A 25016-nucleotide genomic window follows, 5' to 3' on the forward strand; every position below is an offset into this window, starting at 1 on the left:
AAAAATTTTAAAAATTATAAAACTTAATTTTATATTTTTTTAATAAACTTTATTTATGAAAGTTTAGTATTATTAAACCACAGAAAAAAAATAAGTCAAAAAGATGAGATTGTAAACATAACTCCAAAATAGTCGTAAACAGTTGCCGCAAAACTATATCAAATGTTGCGGAACAAGACCCAGTCGGCATATCTAGTATTGTAAATACTCGGAGTATTGATCACGTATAATATACCGCCGTTGATACCAGAAAAATACGCATTTAGTTTTAAGTTTCGAATTCGAGTTCAATACCACTTATTTATCAAAAATACGTATTATTTAATATTTGATCAAAATAAGATACGATATAGTACCCGATTTTGATCAAATATCAACATGTAACGGAAAAACGAAAATCTTTGCTTTAAAGCGCATGCTTAAACTGAAATTGCGAAAGTATAATTTAAGTTAAAAACTTTTTAACTTAAATTATACTTTTTAAACTTTTAAAAAAAGTTTTCTCTTGAGAAAGTTAGTAAAAAGTTTGTGTCTGGACTGAAAAGAAATAGTCAGGAATACATGAAAAGTTGTATGAAGAGATATCGTTCTGCTAAAGCAGTATCGCATATCTCCAATACAGTTACAGTACTTTTTTGTACTAAAAGAGTTACTGAAACTGTATCATAAAAATATTTATTACTACTTTTAAATTTATTTAGTTTTATGAAGTCCTAAATTAATATAATTCAAATATATTATAAATCCTATCATTTCATTCCTTGCATATTTTATTATGTTGATTATTATTTTATTAACATTTCTGTAATGCCAGTACCTTTATTTTGTACTCTTAAAAAATTTAGAAAAATAAATTAAAATTTCGAGCCAACACTGACATTTTATTGTTGCTAAACGTTAAATTTTGTTATAAGGATTGCAGTTCTTCTATCTTTTTTTGCTCTTTATTCAATAAGTATTTGATTTAAATTAAATATGATTATAATTTGATATTTTATTACGAGATATATGTTTTTATATATGAATATATATATGAATCTTTTTAGATTTTTTTATGTTATTTTTAAATTTCTTGTTCCCGCAATTCATGTTATATATGTTTATAGTTTGCATATATGTTTATATTATATTCAAAGTTAAAATATTTTTGATAAATATATGTATGTGGTAATATGTGTTATGTAATCGTTTTATAAATGTGTCATTAAAATAGTATAAAATGTATCTATTGTGTATATAAATATTATATGAGGTATTTATATATGTTATATAAAGTTAAATAAATGTATTGTGTTTTATAGTTATTATATATGTTTATATTATGTTGTTTCCATATTTTCAAAGTGTGTGACTTGGCAAACGTGTTGAGCAAGATTTTGCGTAAAGTTGTTATTTATGTTACTAATGTTGTTACATTTGGCTTACCTTTATGTTGGTGTCTATTGTTAAAAATTATAAGTGGTTTTATTATTGAAACTCGCTGCTTTTAATCATTCACTAAAAGCCACTCAAGAAAAATCATTTTGCCATATATACATTTGTTTATATCTTAATTTGAATTATTAGAATCATGAAGTACCAACATGATTTGTTTTCTAAAAGCTAACATGAAATAACAATATTTAACAACCACTACTCTCTTATCATGACATCTTATCTCTATCAGATATATTGATTTTCGATTCATATATTATGTTTTTCTTTGTATTTACTTATCCATTACATTTTTTCATTTCAGATTTATCATATGATGGATTTATGCGATATAAAAGAACAAATGTATGTAAATTTTTATGACTTTTTGAGAAACATCAGCTAATAATTAGTCCAGTCAATGTTCAAACTTCAATGTTGCATATGTCATTTTTAAGTAGTTTCTAGGCTTTTCTAAATGTGTTTCTTATTCACATGGTTTTACAAGCAAGGTCTGCAAGCAAATTTGAGCTGGAAAGGATTGAGCTTTTAAGGAGAATTGCTTTATTTTTTTTAAATTTAATTTGTTCAAATATAGTAGTTCTAACAAATAAATGTTTGTTTGTTCTTGGTTTTTTACTTATCTGTTTTCAGATTCTTATAAACTAGGCAACTCAGCTAAGCAAGTTTTGTTCTATTTTTTAGTGCTATTGGAAAGAGCTAAAAGTCATTTTTTTAGAGCTATTGAAAAGAACTGTTTTTTAGTTACTTCAAAGGTGTAACTGATACTGGTTTGAGTAAGTTTACTGTTTTGTTTTATTTTATATTGGATTTATTTTATATTCGATATATATTATATTATATATATTTTTAATGTATTTAACATGGAAAACTGACTGTAATTTGTTGACACGAAAGTTTATAAACTTAAATCTGCCTATATTTCAGTATATTTATATACTGAAATATAGGCAAATTTATATATACATTTAATTACTTTAGAGTAAAATATACTGACTGACATTGCTTCAATTTTTTATACAAGATTGTGCATTTATTATTTTTGTTCATTAAGGTAAAAATAATTTTGTGCATTGTGGATTCTTTGTTAAATTAAAAATAGTTGAAGTAAATAAATATTGTTTAATATTTTTAATAAACGACTTATGTATATAAACATAAAGATACGGATTTCAATAAATCTTAAGTTTAAATATAGTCTTTGATTAGAAAAGATCACAATTTGTAGGATTCTTTTATGTTCATTTATTCACATGTAACATTAGTAAGATTACTGGTAATATGTTTAATGATAACAGTGAAATTGAAATAGGTAGTATTAGGCTCAACAAAGTTATTAATGTAAATGCTAATAGGCAACTTGAAAATAGTTGTCGAATGAAAAAATAGATCTAGGCAGGATGAAATTAATCGTTGTTGAAATATAAGAAATGCAACTCGGCGTGCAGAAAACTTACTTGACAGAATTCAGTGTAAACCAGTGTTAATGTCTGTTAATTTGATTTTACTTTAGACACTTTAGAACAAAGCAAAGTATGAGTTTAACTATTCATAGTAACAATTAACACTTTTAAATCTAAATAATTTTTTTTTTATAATTTCTATCATAGTTATGTTCTTTTTTTCATTTTTTTTTTTAGTTTGCCTTCCCTTTGTCATCTTTTAATTAGTTAGCTAACTGTTGAAACATGGTTTTAATTTTGTAAATTTAGTATGATGTGAAATTTACTCTATTAATCATTAGTCAACGCTTAGAGAGAAGCTGGAGCTTAATTAAGAAATGCTGGAAATTAACTTATAATCGAGGTATTAATAATTTAGTTTACTGGTAACATAAAAAAACCAGTTACTACTGTTTATTCCGTGCTTTTTTACATTTGTTAACATGCTGCTTTGGAAACACTTTCTTTCTCTCCCTCTCTCTCTTAGATGAGAGGGAGATTTAATAAAACTTATGTAATTACTGAGCTCTTACGTATTTCTTAATACCACAAATGATAATGACCATTTATAAGAAATATTTTACGAGTTGCTTGCTATTTTATGAAATAGTTGCCCAAATTGTTTAACTATAATTGTCCCTTGATTGTTCAAATATTGTAATAAATAAAATCTTTTTAGTCCAAGTATTTAAGTTAATAAAATGTCTTATTAAGTTGTGGTGTTATTTGCCTTACTATAATAACAATGTATACATTGTGTTGTCTAGCCTTTTTATAATCTTTTTAAATTATTCTGTAGACAGAATATACATTTTCTGTTATTATTATCCTAATTCTACTAACAATGAAATGCAAATAGTACTTTTGTAATTAAAAATTGTAATTTTTTTTTTGATGTCTTTTTTTAGGTATTTGCAGGCTTTACTTGACTTTCCTTTTCTGGTACCTGTGTTGTGACAGATTTTAAAAAGAACTCAACTGATGTTAATGCAATCTTTATGTCGTTACCTATAAGTAATGACGTTGCTGATACGGAGTCAAAATTAAAATATTTATAGATAAATTTGTATTTAATATTTTAGATAATATATCAAGTTATTAATGTGTTTTTATTGTTATTAATGATTTAATATTTCATAACCCATATTACGGGTTGCTTACTGCTAGTCATTATCATTGTTATGAATTCATATTAGTTAATAAAATTGTACTGAATATTCTCTTGTTATCGAGTTTTATACGTGTTTAAATGCGAGTTTGATACTCAGTAGGCGTCGTATTGTATACCTGTCTTTATACGCATTTGATGTCTATTTTTAATGCGCGTTTGACACGATAAAATGGCTAACATATATTCGTAAATAATGCGTATTCTGGAAAGTTTTAAATGCGCATGTAATACCAGGAATATATCGTATTGAATATTCTCTGGTTATTGTGTTTTATACGTGTTTACAAGAGTTTCAAATGCGAGTTTGATACTCAGTAGGCGTCGTATTGTATACCTGTCTTTATACGCATCTAATGCGTATTTCTAATGCGTATTCGACACGATAAAATGGCTAACATACATACCACATCGATACGTATTTAAATGAGTTTCTAATGCGCATTTACAACTAAATTTGCCGACTGGGGAAGAATATTGGCTATTAACAGTTTTTGATACCATTGTACTGTAACATGTGAGTAAATTGAACTTTTTTTCTAAACTGTTGTAATTTTTTATTTTACTTAAAAATTAAAATATATTGTATAATATTTTTATTATAAGAACGTTGCTTTTTAATTTAGATAAATAATAAAACAAATAAGTTTTTCTGTTTAACATATATTTATTTTTCATAATAGCTTGACAAACATACAAACAATTCAATTAAATTTATTTGTGAATATACTTTAAATATAATTTGTGATTTACTTTGTCCTTAATCTAACATTAACAATTTCTAATCTTATACTACTTGTTATCAACTTAGTTATCTGTTACTTGACCAAAACAAATATGTATATATGTTTATTTAGTTTAATTTTTTTTTAGTCCGGTCATACAAGCAATTTATACTTTATTGAAATTGAAGATGCCAAAAGAAAGTGGTATTTGGCAATTCTTTGAAAAGCTGAATAAATTTGAAGCTAAATGTAAAATTTGCTTTAAATCTTACAAAATAAACTGTGGCAGTACTTCAACAATAACCAGCCATGTTAAAACCAAACATGAAACATCTTGGAAGGAACATCTTTTAAAAACCATAAAGGCACCTAATAAACGAAAGTTTGATATAAAAAAAGACGACAAAACAACAACAATTGAAAGTAGTATATTAAAAAATCAAAAATATGGGTTAAATGATCCAAAGCAATTAAAGTTTGACTTAGATTTAACAAAGTTTGTCTGCACTCTAGGTCTATCTTTTGAAGTTTTGGATAATAAAGGAGCTCAAGAATTTATCGATGAAGTAAATAATAAATTTACTGTCAAATCTGCATCAACATTTAGACGTCATAAACTTCCAATGTTGTATGAAAAAGTTAAGGAAGGGTTACAACTAGAATTTGTCAAAGATTTTCCAAATGTGACTGGAGTTAGCTTTACAACAGATCTCTGGACAAGTCGAAACAATGATTCCTTCATGAGTCTTACAATTCACTACATTAATTTAGATTTTAATTTATTGAGTTTTCTCATTGCTTACATACCATTTACTGGTAGACACACTGGGGCAGCAATCGCAATAAACCTGGATACTTTTATTGCTAATTTGAACTTAAATGAAGAAGTGCACAGAGCCTGCGTTAATGACAATGGCAGCAACATTGTTTTAGCTACTAAAGAAAGTGATGAAATTAACTCAGAGTTGCGCTGCAACGATCACACAATCCAGCTAGTTATTCTTAAAGCAATTAAAAATTCAATTGAACTTTCAAAAGCAATTAAAAACTGCACAGATTTAGCATCACACGCACATAGAAGTTATCTCTCTACTGCTAAGCTTCAAGGTGCATGCGAAGAACTTAGAATTAAGGCCAAGAAATTGATTGTTCCGTGTACAACACGATGGAATTCTGAGTACATGTGCATAAAGTCAGTCCTTCAACTCAAAGAAGCGATCAAAACACTTGCAAAATCAAATGAAGAATTTGAAAGGTCATGCCCCTCAGATGATCAATGGAAGACATTAGAATACAGCATGCCGTTTCTTGAAAAAATTTACAACATTTCAGTAGGTTTATCAGCTGATAAAAGACCAACAATCCAAGATGTAATACCTGAATTATATTTCAATCACAAGTAGTAAAATAGACAATGAATGCAATCCAAATACTAAAGTTAATCACCACGAGTTGCTTAAAAAAAGACTAAAACAAGATATTTCAGCACGCAGCGCTTCGACGACAACTAAATTGAGTTTAGAAATTGAGCATTATTTAGGAGCTGAAACAGAAGACGAAAAAACAAATGTTTTAGAATGGTGGAAAATAATGAAGTAACAGTACCAATTCTATCTGATTATGCACGAAAATACCTATGTATAACAGCAACTTCTGCAACATCAGAGAGAATTTTTTCAACTGCCGGTAATGTCGTAACCGCCAGAAGAACCACATTGGCCATTGAAAATATCGAGAAAATTGTTTACATAAAAGAAAACATTAAAAAAATAAAAATTAATTTATAATTGGGAATTTTTAAAAAAATTATATTTTAAAGTTGTAAAATATATATATAAATAATTATCTTTAAAACCATATTTTGTTTTTAATCGAACCGAACCAAACCGAACCGAATTTTGTTTTAAACCAAACCGGAAAAAATTTTGTTTTAAACCGAACCGATGGGTTTAAGTTTAAAATCGAATCGAAAAAAACCGAACCGAAAAAAACCTTAACCGCGTGGCCTTATTTACAACCTGACATAAAAAACACAAACATATAAACCTTAACCTTATAGCACGAGTTTTCGTTTGACCTGACGTAATACGAACATTAGGACGCACTGGACCGTAACATTCCACAAAAAAGCGCAAACTACAACAATACAAATTACGACAGCTTAAGCGCTTTTTCAAAAATGAGACATGCATAATTAATGAGGTTAAAAATAGAACGTAAAAAAAGAATTTTTGTAGAAAGAAAAAGAAATAAAAGTTTTAGAACAAAAAAATTCGAAATAATATTCTGATTTGAGAACAAAGTTTAAAAAAATAAGATAAAAAGAAAAAAAATAAGAAAGAAAATTTATCTTACGATTTCTTTTCCGCACCAATTTGGCTATCGTATTGTTCATCTATAACTAGCAAATCAATTTCGTCTTCATACGAGATTTCCTCGTTTTCTTCTGAAAAACAAACTTCTTCTAAAGACACTTTTAACTCCGTGTTGTTTATTGTTGTATAAACGTTTTCTCGTTGGTTGGGTGGAACGTGCCTTTTCGGTTTTAACACTATTTTCTTTTTCGTTGATGTTTTCCTTTCCAGGATTAGTATCAACATCGATCTCGATACTGACGTTGTTCACTTTGGTTTCTACAATTTCATTGTTGATCTGCGGTGTAGTAGGTTGTAAAGAATTGGTGGGTGGAACGGTTTGGTTTGTTACTTTAGGGTTGGGTTCGGGCTGGCCAAGATGTTTATACCGTAAATTAAGACCATCAAGGGTACCTATTGGAATGTTCTGAACCAGGACGTGGACCTTTCGCACAAACTTTTACTGAAAGTTTAAAACCATACCTTTAATTTCTATTTCTGCTTCTAGAAAGGATGTCAAAGACGAGTTGTTTGTAACGGCAAACTCGAATAACTTGTTGGAGTAGTGTCTAGTGACTCCCCACACATTACTAAGTAGCCTTTACAGCCAAGCTAGCAAGAAAATCACTAACGGAAACGTTAAGATCACCATACCGACAAATAAGAACGTTTGAACTGTCAACTTCAAACTTCGTGTTAAAAATACCAAGATTGCTATTGGGTTGAACAGATGTCGTAACGGAACCAAGAGCACCAGCATAACTTTTCGCTATTAAATAAAATTTCAACTCAATAAAGACAGTTGTAATAAATAACGTTTGATACCAATAAACAGCAGAAAAACACCAAAGAAGACTAACACAAATACTGTAAAAAGTTTAGAGGTGTTTTTTTCCGTCAATAATACTAATTTAAACAGCGATATGACTAACATTGCAGCGATAATACTAGTATAGCATTAATACTAATTTAAACAGCGTTGTTGCGCGAAACATTTTAGTTATGATGAGGTAAAATTCAGGTCGTCGAGGTTATAATTTACAAAATCCCGGTTGTGGTTTTTATAAAAAATTTTAATTTGTTTATAAACCGGCTTTGCTTTAAGCAAACGACTTAATTATTTTTTACACGAAGTAAGAAATGGTCAATAAAAGTTTTTTTTTAAGTAATTATTCTACTTTTAAACATATTTTAAAGATATTTTTAAACATATTTAAAAAAAAAAAAAATTATTCTATGTTTTTTGACTATTCTTTTTTTTATTATTGCTTTTAATAAAAAAATTTTGATTAAAAATTAAGTTATATATAAAACATACTTTTAAAATAAAGTTAATAATTTTAGTAGTAAATTAAGTTAAATACACAATAAAATTATAACACAAAATTACTTTTTTTTCTGCTTCGGCAACATTATCAAACTATTCTAAATATTTAGTAAAATTTTATCATTGTCTATAAACTTTTTATAAGAAAACCGCAATCAGAAATGTTCATAAAAATCATGGTCATTTTACGAAATTTTGAGACCATACTTACCTGACTGGGAAGTTAAGTCGGATCCTGGAGCGGCTTCTTCCAGAGTGAGGCTTTTTCATTGCACTTCGTAAAGGCTGACCTCTGCGATTACCGCTAACGTCGGTAACTCGACAGTATAATTTCTGGTAGCGGAAGCCTGCGTTCGCGCTCGCTTCCATCTATCTCAATAAAGAAACCGGGATTAGTTTAGCAGATGCTAAGTAGCAGCGTGGTAACTGTGATGCAAAATTAGGCGTTTAAGAAGGGATGTGGGCTTTTAGTGTACATATCACACACTTGAAATTTTTTTTAGAGCTTATATATTGCGTTGCGGCTACCAAAAGTGTTTTATTCAGAGGAAATAATTATTTTTTGGAACATCAATATTTTTTTTATCATTTTATAGTTCGTTTTTTTTTTATTATTAAAAAAAAACTATAAAATGGATAAAAAAATATTGATGTTCGAAAGAAATCTAACGAAACGGGGAATACAGATGAAACACAAATATCAACAAATGTCGCACAGTGGGACGAAATCCCGATTTCATGGCCAAAAGTCAAGTTTTTGAGTTTTATATTTTCGTCTTTTTACGTTCAGATCTTGTTTACAGATAGTCCTAGAACAAAATTCCGAACAGGGCAGGTATATACCTGCTCTAGGGTGGCCTGGGCGTCAGTTGACATTTAGCCTCCATTCGGTACGCACTAAACAAGTGGACACGTCGAAAAATTCTTGCCTGTTTTAAAGTGCTGTTAAACTGAAGAAACTATTTCAATTGGAATTCGGCAAAATGGAATCACTTTCTGGAGGCATGTAGAATATATAGTTATGCACTGTTATTGCTAATTTCAATTTTTTTCATATTTAAATCGCGCGACAAGTAAACATAAAAAATTGTAAATTTTTTATCTGAAATCGATTTTCTAATGTCGTTTTAAAAATTTAACCGCGGTTATCCACCTTCTTTTGACAAGGAACTGATCGTGTATAGTGTTAAATATAACATATTAAAAAACTGGCTGCCATTGAGTGCCATTTTAATAATGAGACTAGTTTTTATGGTGGAATGCGTGGTGCGACATTAAAGAATGTTAATAGATTAATGTCACACCACGCATTAATGGTCATGGAAATTAGTGAATTAACATTATTTAACAGCACTAATTACATTTTAATGCAATAATTTTTTATTTTAAATATATGCTTTAAAAGTTACTTCTCATTCCGTTTTATGATAATCTCAAAGTTTTATAAAATAGTCCTCAAAGAACTTTCAGCAGTTATTACTGTTTTTTTTTTTTTTACAGAGTCTTCCAAATCTTCAAATATGGAATTTTCAAGAAAAGATATATTCTTTATGGTGAAAGACAGTTTAAAAAATGAATATAAATTCATCATTGATGTTTTGAAAGATGCAATTTTCAAAAAAACGGAACATGTGATACAAGTAGGCGAGGATGAAATGTCATTATCACGGTTATTTTCAAATTTTCGATCGAGATGGAGAGCAGCAGGAAGATGGGAAGATTTTTTTCTGAAAAAAAATGAAGAATGGTTGAAGGGCACCGTACAATTTTCAAAATTATCCAATACTGAATGCACAACACCTGAGAAGATTGTAAAGAGTGATAATAAAAAAGGAACATGTGGGCGACCTTCGCAATCCTTTGCTTCATCTAGTGAAAGATCAAAGAGGTGAAAGACTCAAGAAGTACGTTCTACTTTTTCTACAGAAGAATTGGCATATGCTGCTAAAATGAGTTTAAGGACTTCTGGCCAAGTACATGCTGCTCAAGTTGTTAAAGATGTCACATTAACAACCCCAACAAGAGCCTCAAAATATATATCCGCTGTTAGTTCACAAAATGGAGTACCTTTAACCCCAGATGAAGCAATTTCTTTAATGATCGAGAAAGGATATTCAAAGCACTCTTATCAACTATCAAGAAATGTAGCTAGAGCACATAAATGCAAATTATACCCATCATACCTTGAAGTAGAAAAAGCAAAAAAACGTTGTTATCCATCAGTTGTGTACACAACTGTTAGTGAGTCGTGCGCACAGATTGAACTACAGGCTTTACTTGATCATATCACATCTAGAATTATACAACTTCAGGCTGATGTCATTGATACTCTAAATCCAGAAATTCTGCAAAAATTAGTACTTTACTGTAAATGGGGATGTGATGGAAGCAGCGGTCAAAGTGTTTATAAACAAAAACTTACTGAGACTGGAAAATCTGATGAAAGCATTTTTTATACTTCTCTTGTACCTTTACAATTAATACACAACAACCACGAGATGGGTGAATCAACTATTGTGTGGAAAAATCCTAGACCATCATCTCCGCGATTCTGCAGACCAATACGATTGCAGTTTGTACATGAAGATGTACAGTCAACATTGAAAGAAGTTACCGACATTGAACTGCAGATTGAGGGTCTTGCACCATATGCTAATGAACAAAATGGAAAATCCATTTCAGTAACTTATTGTATGTCATTTACGATGATAGACGGTAAAGTCTGTAATGCAGTAACTGGTACCACTTCTACACAACGCTGCTTCCTGTGCAAAGCTTCCTCTAAAGAATTTAATGACATCAACAACATTATAAAAATGGATAATTTAAGATTTGGCATATCTACATTGCATGCATGGATTCGTTTTTTCGAGTGCTGTTTGCATCTGTCGTATAAGCTAACAACTGAAAAGTGGCAAGCTCGTCGAGAGGAAGATAAAAAGAATGTGAAAATACGTAAGGAAGAAATACAGACTCAATTTAAGATAAAACTGGGGCTTATCGTTGATAGACCAAAGCCAGGATATGGAAGCTCTAACGATGGAAATACAGCGCGCCGCTTTTTTCAAAATGCTGCTATGTCTGCTGAAATAACAGGAGTCGATGAAAAATTAATTCACCGATTTCATGTTATTTTGCAGGTAATTTCGAGCGGGTTTGATATAGATGATGAAAAATTCAAAGACTATTGTGTAAATACCGCCCATTTATTTGTTGCTTTATATCCGTGGCATTACATGCCTACATCTGTACATAAATTGCTGATCCATGGAGCAGAAATTGTAAAGTATGCCCTTTTACCGATTGGACAACTTTCTGAAGATGCCCAAGAGTCACGCAATAAGGACATTAAAAACTTCAGATTACATCATTCAAGAAAATGCTCAAGAGAATCGAATATGAGAGACATTTTTAATAGGCTCTTATTAACATCAGATCCATTTCTCTCGAGCATCAGGAAATTGCCCCAGAGACCGGTAAAATCTCTACATCAAGAAGCTATACAATTGTTAAAACAACCTAAAGTCACCAGACAAGTGACAAGGAACAATTTTGATACAAGTGGTTCAACATCAGATTCCGAATCGAATGATTCGAACATTGATGAATATGACATACGTGATTTTTGTTACTAGGATTAAAGAAACAATTTTTTTACATATATGTGAGTTAATCTTTTACCAATTTAAAAAAATAAAATTAAATTAAAATTACAAATTTCTGTTTTTTTTATTAATAGTATAAATTTGAAAATAATTTTGCAATGTTTTTGCTCTAATTTAACTCCTGAATTTCTGAATCATAAGCAATGACCTTGAAAACCAAACTACATGAAATTTTCAAACGTATGAACAGTTTTGGCTACCATATTGGAGCCGCCATTTTGAATTTTTTAAAACTGACCTCAGATTCCTAATCAGCGACCTCGAAAACCCTTATGTTGGTAATTTAGGAATTTTGGCCACAAAATCAGGATTTCGTCCCACTGTGTGTCGTTCGCGATATTTTTCATGAAATTTTTTCAAAACAGCAGAAAGATATCTTTAAACTTATCAGTGTAACTTTAAAATAAATGAGCTACTTAATGAAATACATAAATCAAAACGATTTTGCGAAAAAGAAAACGAGGTAAACAAAAAAAAAAGAAAAAAAAAAAAAGAAAAAGGTAAACATTAAACTTAAAGAACTTACCGAGAGACTAAGAATCCTAGAAAAGATAAATAAAGATATCGAAGAAAGCCAAACAGTTACTCAAGACATCCAAAAAAAAAGTATGCGAATTAGAAAAGAAAATTAAAAACAAAAACAGTATAGGTGAAGAGGAAAAGAATAAATTACGACAGCTAGAAGATAGACTCAGAAGGAATCATCTTCGCATCGACGGGCTTCCCGAAAACGATCAAGAAACCTGGAATGAAACTGAAAAAAAATTATTAATTTTATTTGAAAACGAATTAAATATTAAGAACGTTGAATTGTTTTTTTTCTTTCCTTTTTTTTTTCGGAAAAATATGATTTAACAGTTTGTAAAAAATATCCTACTTATGAATGAAGATAATGTTACACTTAACTTAATGCAAGGACTAGATGCAAATTCATTTCCAATTTTGCATTTAAATATTAGGAGTTTTTCAAAAAATTTTGAATTATTTAAACAATTTTTATGCGAGGTTAAATTTAATTTTAAAACTATTAGTCTCAGCGAGACATGGTGTACTGATGAATATATCGAGACAAATACAAATTTTTAGTTGCCAAATTATAAAGTGATTAATCAATTTAGAGGATCTGGGAAGAAAGGAGGGGGTTTGTGTGTATTTATAAGTAATTCTTTGTCATACAAGCTAAAAAAAGATTTGTGCTCAACCACTAATGATTGTGAATCACTATGAGTGGAAAATTATAAATTAAACCACAACAAACATTATCATCCACGTTTTATACCACCTTTTGGCTCAATAAAACAATTCGAAAATCATATTAAAAACATAATTAAAAATAAATTAAGCAAAAATAAAAGCATTTATTTTGTAGGTGATTTTAACCTTGACCTGAACATGCGTCATTTAAATACAAATATAAATAATTTCGATAAGGCATACGATAAGTTTATTGATAATTTACAACAACTTTACAATACGGTTCTCCTGTAGTTACAAAATGTGTAAAAAAACAAAACATTAAATCCATGGATAACGCCTGGAATTATAAAGTCCTCAAAAAAAAAAGCAACGATTATATAATTAGTTTCTCAAAAAAAAACTTTCAAGAATGAAACAAATTACAAAAATTATAAACGTATTTTTGAAATGGTTATTAAAAAATCAAAGAAATAATACTATACCGAGCATTTAATAAAACATAAAAATGATCCAAAAAATACTTGGAACATAATTAAGGAAGTAATTGGCACGAAACAAACTGACGGAAATAGTCTTCCTATAAATCTAAACATGGAAAATAAAACTATTACAAATAAATCTTTAATTGCTGAATCATTTAATCAATATTTTTTCAATGTAGGTTCCACTTTAGCGTCGAAAATAGAAACTACTGAAGTAAACTTTGAGTCATATTTCACTCCTAATAAGATCTCTGAGATGGATAATCATGAAATTATTGAAAAGGAACCCTTAGATACAGTATATCTTTTAAAACTAAACAAAAGTGTGGGATATGATAATATTAGTAGCAACATAATTAAAAAATCGATAAAATACTTAACAATCCGTCTTTTACATATTTTTAATCTATCTTTAAAACCAGGTATTTATCGGGCGAAACTTAAAATTGGGAGGATCATACGTATTTTCAAATCAGGAGAGATTCCTAATCCTGAAAATTACAAACCAATTTCAGTTCTTCCTTGCTTCTCGAAAATCTTAGAGCGAATTATTTATAACCGAATTTTTACTTTTCGAAATATAAATAATATTCTATATAATAAACAGTTTGGATTTCAGCCAGGGTATTCAACTGACCATGCCATTATTAATATTGTTCACGATATATTTAAAGCATTTGATGAAAGTAAGTTTACCCTCGGATTTTTTATAGATCTTAGCAAAGCCTTTGATACAGTAGACCATAGCATTCTTATAAAAATACTTGAAAGTTATGGAATTAAAAGCACATATTTAGAATGGCTCAAAAGTTATTTAAGCTATAGAAAACGATACATAGCACACGAAGAAGGAAAAACTGATTACTTGACTATACTTGAGGTGTTCCCCAAGGCTCAATTCTGGGTCTACTGTTATTCCTTATTTATGTATACGACTTCCATAAGTTTTCAAGCATTTTAAATTCGGTTTTGTTTGCGGATGACATGAATTTATTTTATTCTAATGGAGATGTCAACCTTTTATTTAAAATAGTAAACAAGGAGTTTTTAAATCTAGCGGAATGGTTTAAGGCAAACAAATTGTCCTTAAATAAAACTAAGTATACTTTTTTTCATAGAATTCACGATAAAGACAATATTCCATTAAAACTTCCTTATCTTAATATTGGTAACTCTGAAATAATTAGAGAGTCGTCATTAAAGTTTTTAGGAGTGATACTTGACGAAAACTTGACACGGAGAGAACACATAAGAACGTTATAAGATAAAATTTTAAAAAATATTGGTATTCTATACAAAGCTAAGCAATTATTAAACCAAAACTGTTTAACAATCTTATATTTCTCCCTCATACACTGTTATATAAATTATGCAAATATTGCATGGTGCAGCACTAATGTAAGTAAAGTTAAAAAATTGCTTAGTAGACAAAAACACGCTGTCAGAATTATTTCAGGTGCAGGTCGTTTTACACATTCTAAAGAACTATTTAAAAATCATCATATACTTAATGTTTTTCAGTTGAACCTTTATCAAATTCTTATACTTATGTACAAATTTCATAATAAAGTAACTCCTATAATATTTAATACACTTTTCAATTAAATTACCACGAGTACCCTACAAGGTTTTTACACTTTATTAAATAACCAGCTGAAAAATTGTTCTTCGTTTTCTCTATTCAAACAACAACTAAAATAAAAACTTCTTAACGATGTTAATGAATTAAATTCTTTATTTCGTCTTCTTTTTTTTTTTTTTTTTTCTTTTTTTTTTCTTTTTTAACACCTATTATATTAACTGGTCTTTTATTTAAATTTTCCTTGAATTCTCCTATTAACTTATTTTTAATTTTTAGGTGTAATTATTATTATTATTTTTACGATTTTCTTTTGATTAAAGATTAGTTACTGATCTTAACATACTTGTAAAATTTGTATTTAATTTTTATAACGTACAAAGTAATTTTATGTTTACATTTTAATGATTGTACACGCTTGCTGATGAAAGCACGTCGGGGCGTAGTGATAAGGCAAATATTGTCATCTTTTAGCCCCGGTCATGTAAATTTTATTTATATAAAACGGCTTTGTATTCTTTTTTTTAATGACGAAGTAAAATAAAAAAATCTAACTATTTTCACCCTCCTTGAACATGTAAGACCTTTTGGCGTTTGTATTCTTGAAATTGTTAAAAAACATGAACAATTTTTAATATTTATAAAGTTTTGACATTTCAAATATGTTCTGAACTATTACGTATATCTGAAGCAAACGTTGTTTGGACAATATCATAATAGTTATATTAAAAATAATGCAACGGAAGTTCTATTAAACTCCGTAAATTCTGGAGTCTATCCATTTCTGGCAAAATATTATTTTAATGTTGTTTAAAAATTGTTTTAATTACACAACTGTTTTTTCCAGTACAGTTGTAATCTGGAGTAAACAAAACTAAAAACAATCTTGAGTTACTAAAGACTACTTCAAAAAGAATTAAGGTTTAAACTATTAAACCTTAATAGATACCAAAGGCTACTTTAATTAGAATTAAGGTTTAAACTATTAAACCTTAATAAAATTAGTTTTGATAAAACCATATCTTTTTAACAATAGTAAGAGCCATAGCTAAAGTTGCATTATTTTTTAGATGTAGATACCAGGGTTGGCAACTTGTGGCTCGCAAGCCTCGTGTGGTTCTTTCAATGTCAAAATATGGCTCTTCAGCTTCATGCTCAGGTATTAATACAATATTAAAATAAAGATATTGGTAGCTCTTTAAAAACTGAAAAACCTTGTAAATAGTAACTTTTGGCTAATTCCTTTCAAAAGGTTTCCAATCTCTGGTTTATACAATTTGTTAAATACATTTTTTTTTGTTAAACTAGATTATATTAGAAATAATTGGCTTTTACTGTGAAATTGGATAAGGTTTAAAGTTGAAGTGAGGAGGATTGGCACATTCATGGATTGTCATAAATTATGGTAAATATTTAACACTATCATTGCAATTGATTCCTTCAGGAGCAAAAGAAAAAATCTTTCTTAAAGGTAATTGATTATTTAAAAATTATCTCAAAAAAATAAAAGGAAAATAAATAAAGGAAAAGGAAAAAATAACAACATCGAAAAAAAACCAATAAATCAATAAGAATGAACTTCGAATAAAAAAAAAATAACACCTTAAAAAAAAATTAGTTTTGTTGCTCTACGTTAAATTTTTTCAATGTTGTCTATAAGTTGTTTCAGATAGGGACACCAAATTTGCTCAGCATACTCAAGATGTAGATGCAAAAAAAATAATATATAATTTTTTAACCATATTTTATCTTAGTTTTTAAAATTTCTTCGAATTAAACCCAGGGTTTAATTCGAAGAAATGTTGCATTAATTTGTAATTCCTATTTTAGATTTGATTTTTCTCATTTTAATTTCCAAGATCACGTTCAAAATCAGTTACTATCAAAATGTTGATTTGTATCTAAATCATGCATTACATAAGTTAGAATTTGTTTTGCTAAATGCATGACATTGCATTTATCATTAATTTTGCTATTCAAATTGATGACCATTCCATGAGATAGTTTAGATTTGCTTGTCGCTATATAGGATCTTCAGCCAATTTTATGATATTTATTATTTTACTGTCATCTGCATACAACTTTATACAGTTATGGATATTATCAGGTAGGTCATTGATAAAGATTAAAAAACAACTGGACCTAAAGCTGAACCCTGAGACACACCACTGATAACTGGTAACCAGTTTGATAAATAATCTCCTAGAATAACTTGCTGTCTTTTGCTATGTAAAAAATCTTCTAACCATTTTGAATTATCTCCAAAAATTCCATATGATTCCTCTTTTTTTATTAATCTGACAAGTGACAGTTTATCAAATGCCATAGTAATATCTATATAAAACAAATCTACAAAACAATTATTTTCTAAAGTATCTGTAATTATATCTAATGTTTTCAATCAACTAATACTTTATCCTCATTGAATTGAGGATAAAGTAAATCTTTATCATCAATTCCATGTTGACTGTAGATAAGTGAATCATTTTTATCTCTTTTTTTATTAAATACATTTTTCTCCTTTTTATTGAATATAATTTTCTATTTTTGTTATATCAGAAATTCGTTTTTTAATTAATTGTGAGCAAATCTAGGAGCATTAGTTGATGGTAAGGATGGTCTCGTACCCATTTTTTGTAAAAGCTGGAAACCATAGCCGACTAAACAATCTATAGGTTTGTGCGTTGTCACAAGACTAGGTTGGGATTAAGAGAATGAGAAATGTAAAACTTTGGAAACACCAAAAAATACTTTTTTGTACTTAGATATTTGTTTGCCATATGAATCAACTGATATCTGCATATCTCATATCTTCATATCTTCATATCTCATATCTCATATCTTCGGTTTTAGGCCTTCTTATTTATTTATATATCTTCTTCTTATTTCAAATTTATAGTTGGCCCCAACTATAAGATTTTCATAATCGGCTGCTGTGGTGGTCGGTTGGTGTAGTCGGCTGGTGTGTAGATTCCGTCATTTTTTCTAATATGTACTTTTGGTTCCCAAACATTCCACGATTAAACAGGAATGAATTACTTCTTTCGGGAACGTAGTATTGTATTTCATTTATATTGGTACCTAGCTCAGCTAGTAGTGATAAAGGAATTTCAATTAGCTTTTCAGCAGGGGTGGGCAGCCAAATTTTGAACAACCGGCTCGCTATTATTTCAAAAAAAAAAACGGTAAATGCGTACATTGTCTTCATTAATTTTTGAAAAGTATAAAATATATATAACAAAACAAAACATTTATTGCACAAAATAACTAAACAAAATATGCATATTTTGCATAAACATACTATTAAAATGACTTATTTTGGGTTTTAGGGTTAATTTAACTAGCGGCTCGCTGAGTTTCAAAAGTTTTAACAACAGGCTCGCGCGAGCTGGACCGAGCCGGCTCCAGCCCACCCCTGCTTTTCAGTTGGTTGAGTTGGCTAAAATTGAAATCATGCTATTAACACTACTAGCTCAGCTAGTAGTGATAAAGACATAATTTCAATTTTGGCACAACCAACTGAAAAGCAGGGGTGGGCATAATTTTAATTTTGGCCAACACAACCAACTGAAAATAGGTGCAAATCTTTGGCATCATTGCCAATATATTTTTTGATATAGTCCAGTGTAACAGTACATTCTTCATTGGGACTTCTGTTAGCAACTCCTTTACAATAAGAATAAAATACAAATTTACTAGTTTTAAAACTATAAATGCAAAAACCATATAGCCATAGTTGACGTAGATAAAAAATCTCCCGGACTTGAATATGAGGAAGTGACAATTATTGCATAGAATGCAAATGCAACTTTGAACATATTTGAATCATTCTTGCACTTAGTTTCAACTTCCTATTTTTTATTGTGTCATTTATTTGCTTAACCTTTGTAGATTTCCAAATTTATATAATTTAATCTTTAACTCTAACCACAGACATCATTTTGCTCCCTACCGAACGATAAGCTGAAGTTTTCACGGAAATATTTTAAGTAAAACTTATATTTTAAAGGTTCATCTAGATATTTTTATTCGTAAAATGTGTGCATAACTTTTACATTGAGTTTTTCATCTAAATAATAAGATGATGCGTCTGTATTATAGTTATACATAAAAATAATCATCGTTATCCCTTACACGTCTGTGATCAATGAACTACTTTTTTGTAATAAGGAAGTACATAAACGTCTAACTTATTTTATGAAAACTCCATTTTTATTACAAAAGGTTTTCTTGCACGCTTTTTTTCTAACACCATTTATCTTAATGTGATAATTAAAAGTAATTCTTTTTTAGGTTATTTAGATCTAGGTCTTTTTCTATGTATTTTCCTTATTTCAATCAATTAATGCAAGTACGTGTCTAGGGTATCTTTGCTATCAAATTTGTTTACAAGCTGTATTATAATTTTTATATCATATTTAGATATCAGCTACACACATTTTGAATTACATCTGTAAATAAAGAAAAAGACAAACATAATCTTAAGGTAGTTTTATAATAAATATATTATTATTTGGAGATAATGGTTTTGCACCATTTATAATTATTGTATGTGGTAAAACAAATAATGTAAATAAACAAAATAATGTAAAACTTAAATTTAAAACCAGCAAAAAGCTCTTGTATGTCACATTATTCTCTTTGTGGTTTGTTTTTTTCTTCTTCAGCAATTTTGGCTTTGTGGTTGTTTTTTTCTTCTTCAGTAATTTTGGCTTTGTGGTTTTTTTTTTCTTCTTCAGCAATTTTGGCTTTGTGGTTTTTTTTCTTCTTCAGTAATTTTGGCTTTGTGGTTTTTTTTTTCTTCTTCAGTAATTGTGGCTGTTTTTATTTGAGTATGTGTACAACTTTCACTATTAGTTATACCAGAAACTTTTTTTCTAGATTTATAAGCATTTTCTGCAAGCTCTCGATTTTTTATTTTTGTATGATGTTTCATCTAACAGTTGCGTTTTGTTTCGCGCGAAAGTAACATAAATCCAGGACTTGTGCCATTTTCAAACAGGCTTTAATTTTCAGTTAGTTTAATTTGAAAAAAGTGTAACTTGTGCCCTTTTTGAAATAATTGGTTCAATTAAAATAGTTTTTAAATTACCTTTTTTTTTTAAGATTTACAATGGACAAACCAAGCTTTAACAAGTTGTTGTATGAAAAATATGCAAAGGCATTTCCAACAAACCTAAGCAAGACTGTCAATGAGAGATAACTGAAAGTGAAAATTAATTGAAAAAAGAGGACGATTTGCTATCAAAGGTAGATTCTTTAACAATTAGTTATACCGCTTTAACACAGAAAAATAATGCAACATTAATGACCTTCTGAGCAGGCCAGCCTATAAAGAGTGTAAATGTCCTTCCTAAAAAAGCAGCCACAAATGTAAAAGTTGAAAAAAAAGTTACCAAGCAACAAACAAAAACCATTCAACAAGACCACATAGAAATTGATTTAAAAGCTGGTCCTTCCAGTATTACTAAAAAGCAAAAGTACAAGATGAGTTACATAGTCAGATAAGCATCTTTGAGAGCAATTTAATTGGCTTGTTTAAACAAAAAAAAATTGTGTTCTAAGTTCAACTCAGGAAAAACAACTTAAAGAAAAAAAATTTAAAGTTAATGAGCTAGAGAAAAAACTAAAAATTCAAAATATGTACAAGAAAAGCAAAAGATATAATAAAAAAAAAAAAAGCAAATTCTGCAAAGCAAAGGTCAAATTCTGACATTAGTAGTAAACTAAAGTTACGACAGAAAACTGCTTTACGAATAATTGAAGAAGATCAGCCGCTACATTAAAAATCATTATTGACATTGCATTGTATGGGTCTGCTGCTCATTACAAAAGACAGAATGATATTTATTGCAGTATTAGAAATCTTGATAAATTAAAAGAACTATTAAGGATTCAAGGTTTTCAAATAAGTAAAAGTGCTGAATATATTCGAATTTTGCCAAAACGAAATTTGTTATTGGAAAGCAAACGCAATATGACACCTGTGAAATTAATTCAAGTACAAAATGATTTACACTTAAAATGCATTAAGGTAGCTTTGTAAAGGTACTTTGAATCACCTCGAGGTAGTGGCTTCATTGTTTAGACCTTAAGAATTATGTTTCATTGGTCCTAAGAAAAGACTCATTACAACTGACTAGAAGCATTTTGGCTCAAGTTCATACCATCTGTTGATGTTTGCATTAAAAACCAAAAAAATGATATAGGAAAACCCAAAACTGAAACATATTCAGGCCCAACTTATTTAGCGATTAGATCAGTCTAGCATTTCTTATCATCAGGTTATAGCCATGGAATGGACTATGAAAGGCTTTTTAAATTAAAAGAATTTGACGTTGATACAAAAGATCCAAGCTACTAGTTGATCAAACCAATTCTTATTATAAATGTGGATGTAAACCCTGATGAACATTGACGCAATGTTTGTAACAACGAATGTGTCTGATAGACCCGCTGTCAATTGAGTAGAAAGGCGAACGTCTTTGCTTCGTCGAGAACTGTTTTGCCACATGAACATTTTGGAAGCTACCTTGAAACAAAACGTTGAACAATTAATGAAGAGTTAGAAAGATAAAACTTCAAATATGCTGGTTAAAAATTGTCAGAAATACGGAAGCAAGCAAACATAGAAAATTTTCCAACAAAGACAGCGTATATTGTGGCTGAAAAGTCTGAGCTTAAATTTGAAAATTTAATAATCAAATATTAAGTTTGGTGTCTAAATCATGTAAGAACAAGTCAGAATTTTCTACAAATTGTAAAATGCTGTGATTTAACTTGTTGCCAACCAATTAGAAGCTTGTATTCATATTATTGCTAATAGATTTATCCCTCAACCAATTTCAGTTCACTAATATAATTTTTAATATAATTGAATAAGGCAGTTGATAAAAATTAAAAAGGAAAAATAATTTAAAGCAAGAACCGTTTTTCAAAAGGCATTTGACTCTGTACCTCATCTAAAACTTTAAAAAAAACTTGCAATCTACGGTAGAATAGATAACCTCCTTCATCGGATATCAGGATTTCTTCCAAACAGGTATTAAAGGATTCTGGTTGGAAATTCACTATCCAATCCGACCAGCATCCTTATTGGAGCTCTACAAGGTAGCATTTTGGGTCCAACGTTATTTTATGTCATATAATAATGATTTACCCTCTGTAATAAAAGATCTTAATTGCTCTCTAATAATATATGCTCACAATATCAAGCTATATAGTTCATTTAAAGAGGCCGATTACAGTCACGATCTTGCTATTGCCATTCATAAAGTTTTTCTCTGGTCAAAAATTAGCAGTTAAAAGTAGCCAATAATAAGTGTTTTACTCATAGAATAGCACCTACTTAATTTTGTGAAGACATAAATTACAACAATCAATTAGGAGATCATAATTTAACCGGATCTACAAACCCAAAAGATCATAGGAATTATGGTTTCTCACTTAAATTACAATAATCATATTTCAAATATCGTCCGTGCATCAAACATTCGAGAATTTTTAATCCTTAAGTGTTTTAAAATTCGTGATTCACGTGTTATCGTAAAAGCCTGCACTACCTTCATAAGACTGGTTTAAGACTTATGAATTCATAGACTTAGAATTCTTGATATGGAACTACTAGAAATTCGTGGCCTTGAGCAAGACATGATTACATGTTACAATATTCTGAGCAATTTAGTTTGCCTGAATAAATAAATCTTTTTAATAAACAACTATATTTACACAAGTTCACAAAGTCAAATTACGCAAGCTTAAGTGTAAACTCAATGTCCGTCTAGGTTGTTAATATTTGGAATAACTTGCCATCTGGCGTCGTTAATGCCAAAAATATCAATAGCTTCAAAATTAAAGTTAACTCTATCAACTTTGAAAAATACTGTTCCAGCTAACTAGTTTATGTTTTATAACTGTGGGCTTATATAAAATAAAAATATACATATATTTTTTGTAAATTATCTAGCACGTGTATTATGTGATTATAGGGCACGTTGTCAGAGTCCTTCATTTTTTATGGACCTGCGTGTCCTTTAAAACATGTATCCCTGTTCTTAAAAACGTTAATCTAATCTAGTCTTAACAATCAATTTACTGTATACAGAAAAATAGAAAAATTGATTATTTATTTTTTTAGTTCTCTCCTTTATTCTACTTTTATTATTATTTTATTCGCACACACACACTCACACATACACACGCGTACACACACATTTATGCCCGTTCATATATACATACAATACCAAATGAATCTGTATTAAATTGCATTTGTATTATATTTACATAATAAAATTGTAAATTGTACATAAAGTGGCATTTAGGGTTCTTTCAAGCCACAAATAAAAAATATGACAAAAAAAAGTTTAAAAAAATTTAAAAAAAAAAAGGTATAGTTGGATAAATGGATATAGTTGCTAAAAAATGGATCAATGGTAGAAGACAGTACGAAGTATTACGAAAAATAAACATTTTATTTCAGTTACAATTATTCTTTTGTTTTTCATCTTCACCATTTTTTTCTTTTTCTTCTCATCTTTGATGGTAAATAGCCAAAAATAATAATGTTAAGACCGTGGGTCAGCAATCTATAAACTGATGTTGCCATGTTAATGTAGTGTTTGGCAATTGAAAAAGCATTAGCTCAAAACTTTTAAAAGTCAATTTATGATCATTCGAAATACAGCGGAGAAAATAGAATTAGCCTCACCTTTATTTTTCGTTCTAATTTAAGAAAAATGGCAGTGAAACAACTATCAAATCTACTTTATTTCTTATTATCTTCTACTACAACTAAAAAGTTTATAAATTGGTATGTTTAATTAATTACAAATCGAAAAAAAATTAAAAGTATTCAATTTGTGGAGAAAATAGAATTAGCCTCATTTACGTTATATACAAGAAAATACAAAAAATACTTTGTTTTTACACTCATTTAATATTTAGTAATGCTTCCTGATTTTTTAATGACTTCAAATATGCGACTTGACAAATACTAGTCACAAAATTTTGGATAGTTTCTATAGGTATTTCATTCCAAGCTTCTCTGATATGAGTTTTCAGCTCCAAGGAGGATTCAAATTGCTTACCATTTTCATAAATCTTTCTAGAAAGTATTCCCCATAGATTTTCAATTAGGTTAAAATCTGGACTACATACGGGCCATTCCATTACGTGAATATTTTTTTCTCTAAACCAAGCTTTTGTAAGTTTTGAATTATAGGTAGCAGCATTTTTTTGCTGAAAAGTAAAATTTTCACACATCAATTCCTCACCATGTTCAAGCAAACTTATTTCTAATAAGTGAATGTAGTCCAGTGAATTGTTATTTGTTGAAATCCATGCCAGTGGGAGTTTTCCAGAAAAGAAAAAAAGCCCCCAATTACGACTTATGCGAGTTTCTTTCTCTTTTCAAAGATCGTGCCAATAATTTTGATCGCCATTAGAACCATCTGATTAAACTTTTTTTCATCACTAAAGAGAACTTGATGCCACTCTTCCTGCCAAGACATGTGTTCTTTGTTCAAATTGTAATCTAACTTCTTTATGACAAGCAATAAGTTTTGGTTTTGGTTTACGCTTTTTCCAAACTGTGTTTGGATCTTCATGTAAGATTTGTCTCACACGTTGAACAGATACAGGTAAT

The 25016-nt window shown here is 29.1% G+C and overlaps 1 protein-coding gene, 1 long non-coding RNA gene and 1 other non-coding gene across 3 annotated transcripts; 2 read left to right on the forward strand and 1 right to left on the reverse strand.

Annotated features, from left to right (window-relative positions):
* Window positions 1–447: 447 nt before the first annotated feature.
* On the forward strand, window positions 448–3982 carry LOC136091624 (uncharacterized). The gene is made up of 4 exons (XR_010644126.1): window positions 448–1779; window positions 2119–2210; window positions 3075–3240; window positions 3785–3982. It is a non-coding gene; the product is annotated as an uncharacterized LOC136091624 (long non-coding RNA).
* Window positions 3983–8653: 4671 nt separating this feature from the next.
* On the forward strand, window positions 8654–8818 carry LOC136092496 (U1 spliceosomal RNA). Its single transcript, XR_010644414.1, has one exon. It is a non-coding gene; the product is annotated as a U1 spliceosomal RNA (small nuclear RNA).
* Window positions 8819–17498: 8680 nt separating this feature from the next.
* LOC136091710 (uncharacterized) lies at window positions 17499–24541 on the reverse strand. Its single transcript, XM_065819418.1, has 3 exons — window positions 24460–24541; window positions 18938–19039; window positions 17499–17722 (listed from the first exon to the last, which is right to left on the reverse strand). The coding sequence occupies exons 1-3, from the start codon at window positions 24539–24541 to the stop codon at window positions 17499–17501; spliced, it is 408 nt and encodes a 135-aa protein (XP_065675490.1).
* Between the last annotated feature and the right edge of the window lie 475 nt (window positions 24542–25016).

Source organism: Hydra vulgaris, chromosome 15 (genome assembly GCF_038396675.1).
Source record: "Hydra vulgaris chromosome 15, alternate assembly HydraT2T_AEP".
Classification (NCBI taxonomy): domain Eukaryota; kingdom Metazoa; phylum Cnidaria; class Hydrozoa; order Anthoathecata; family Hydridae; genus Hydra; species Hydra vulgaris.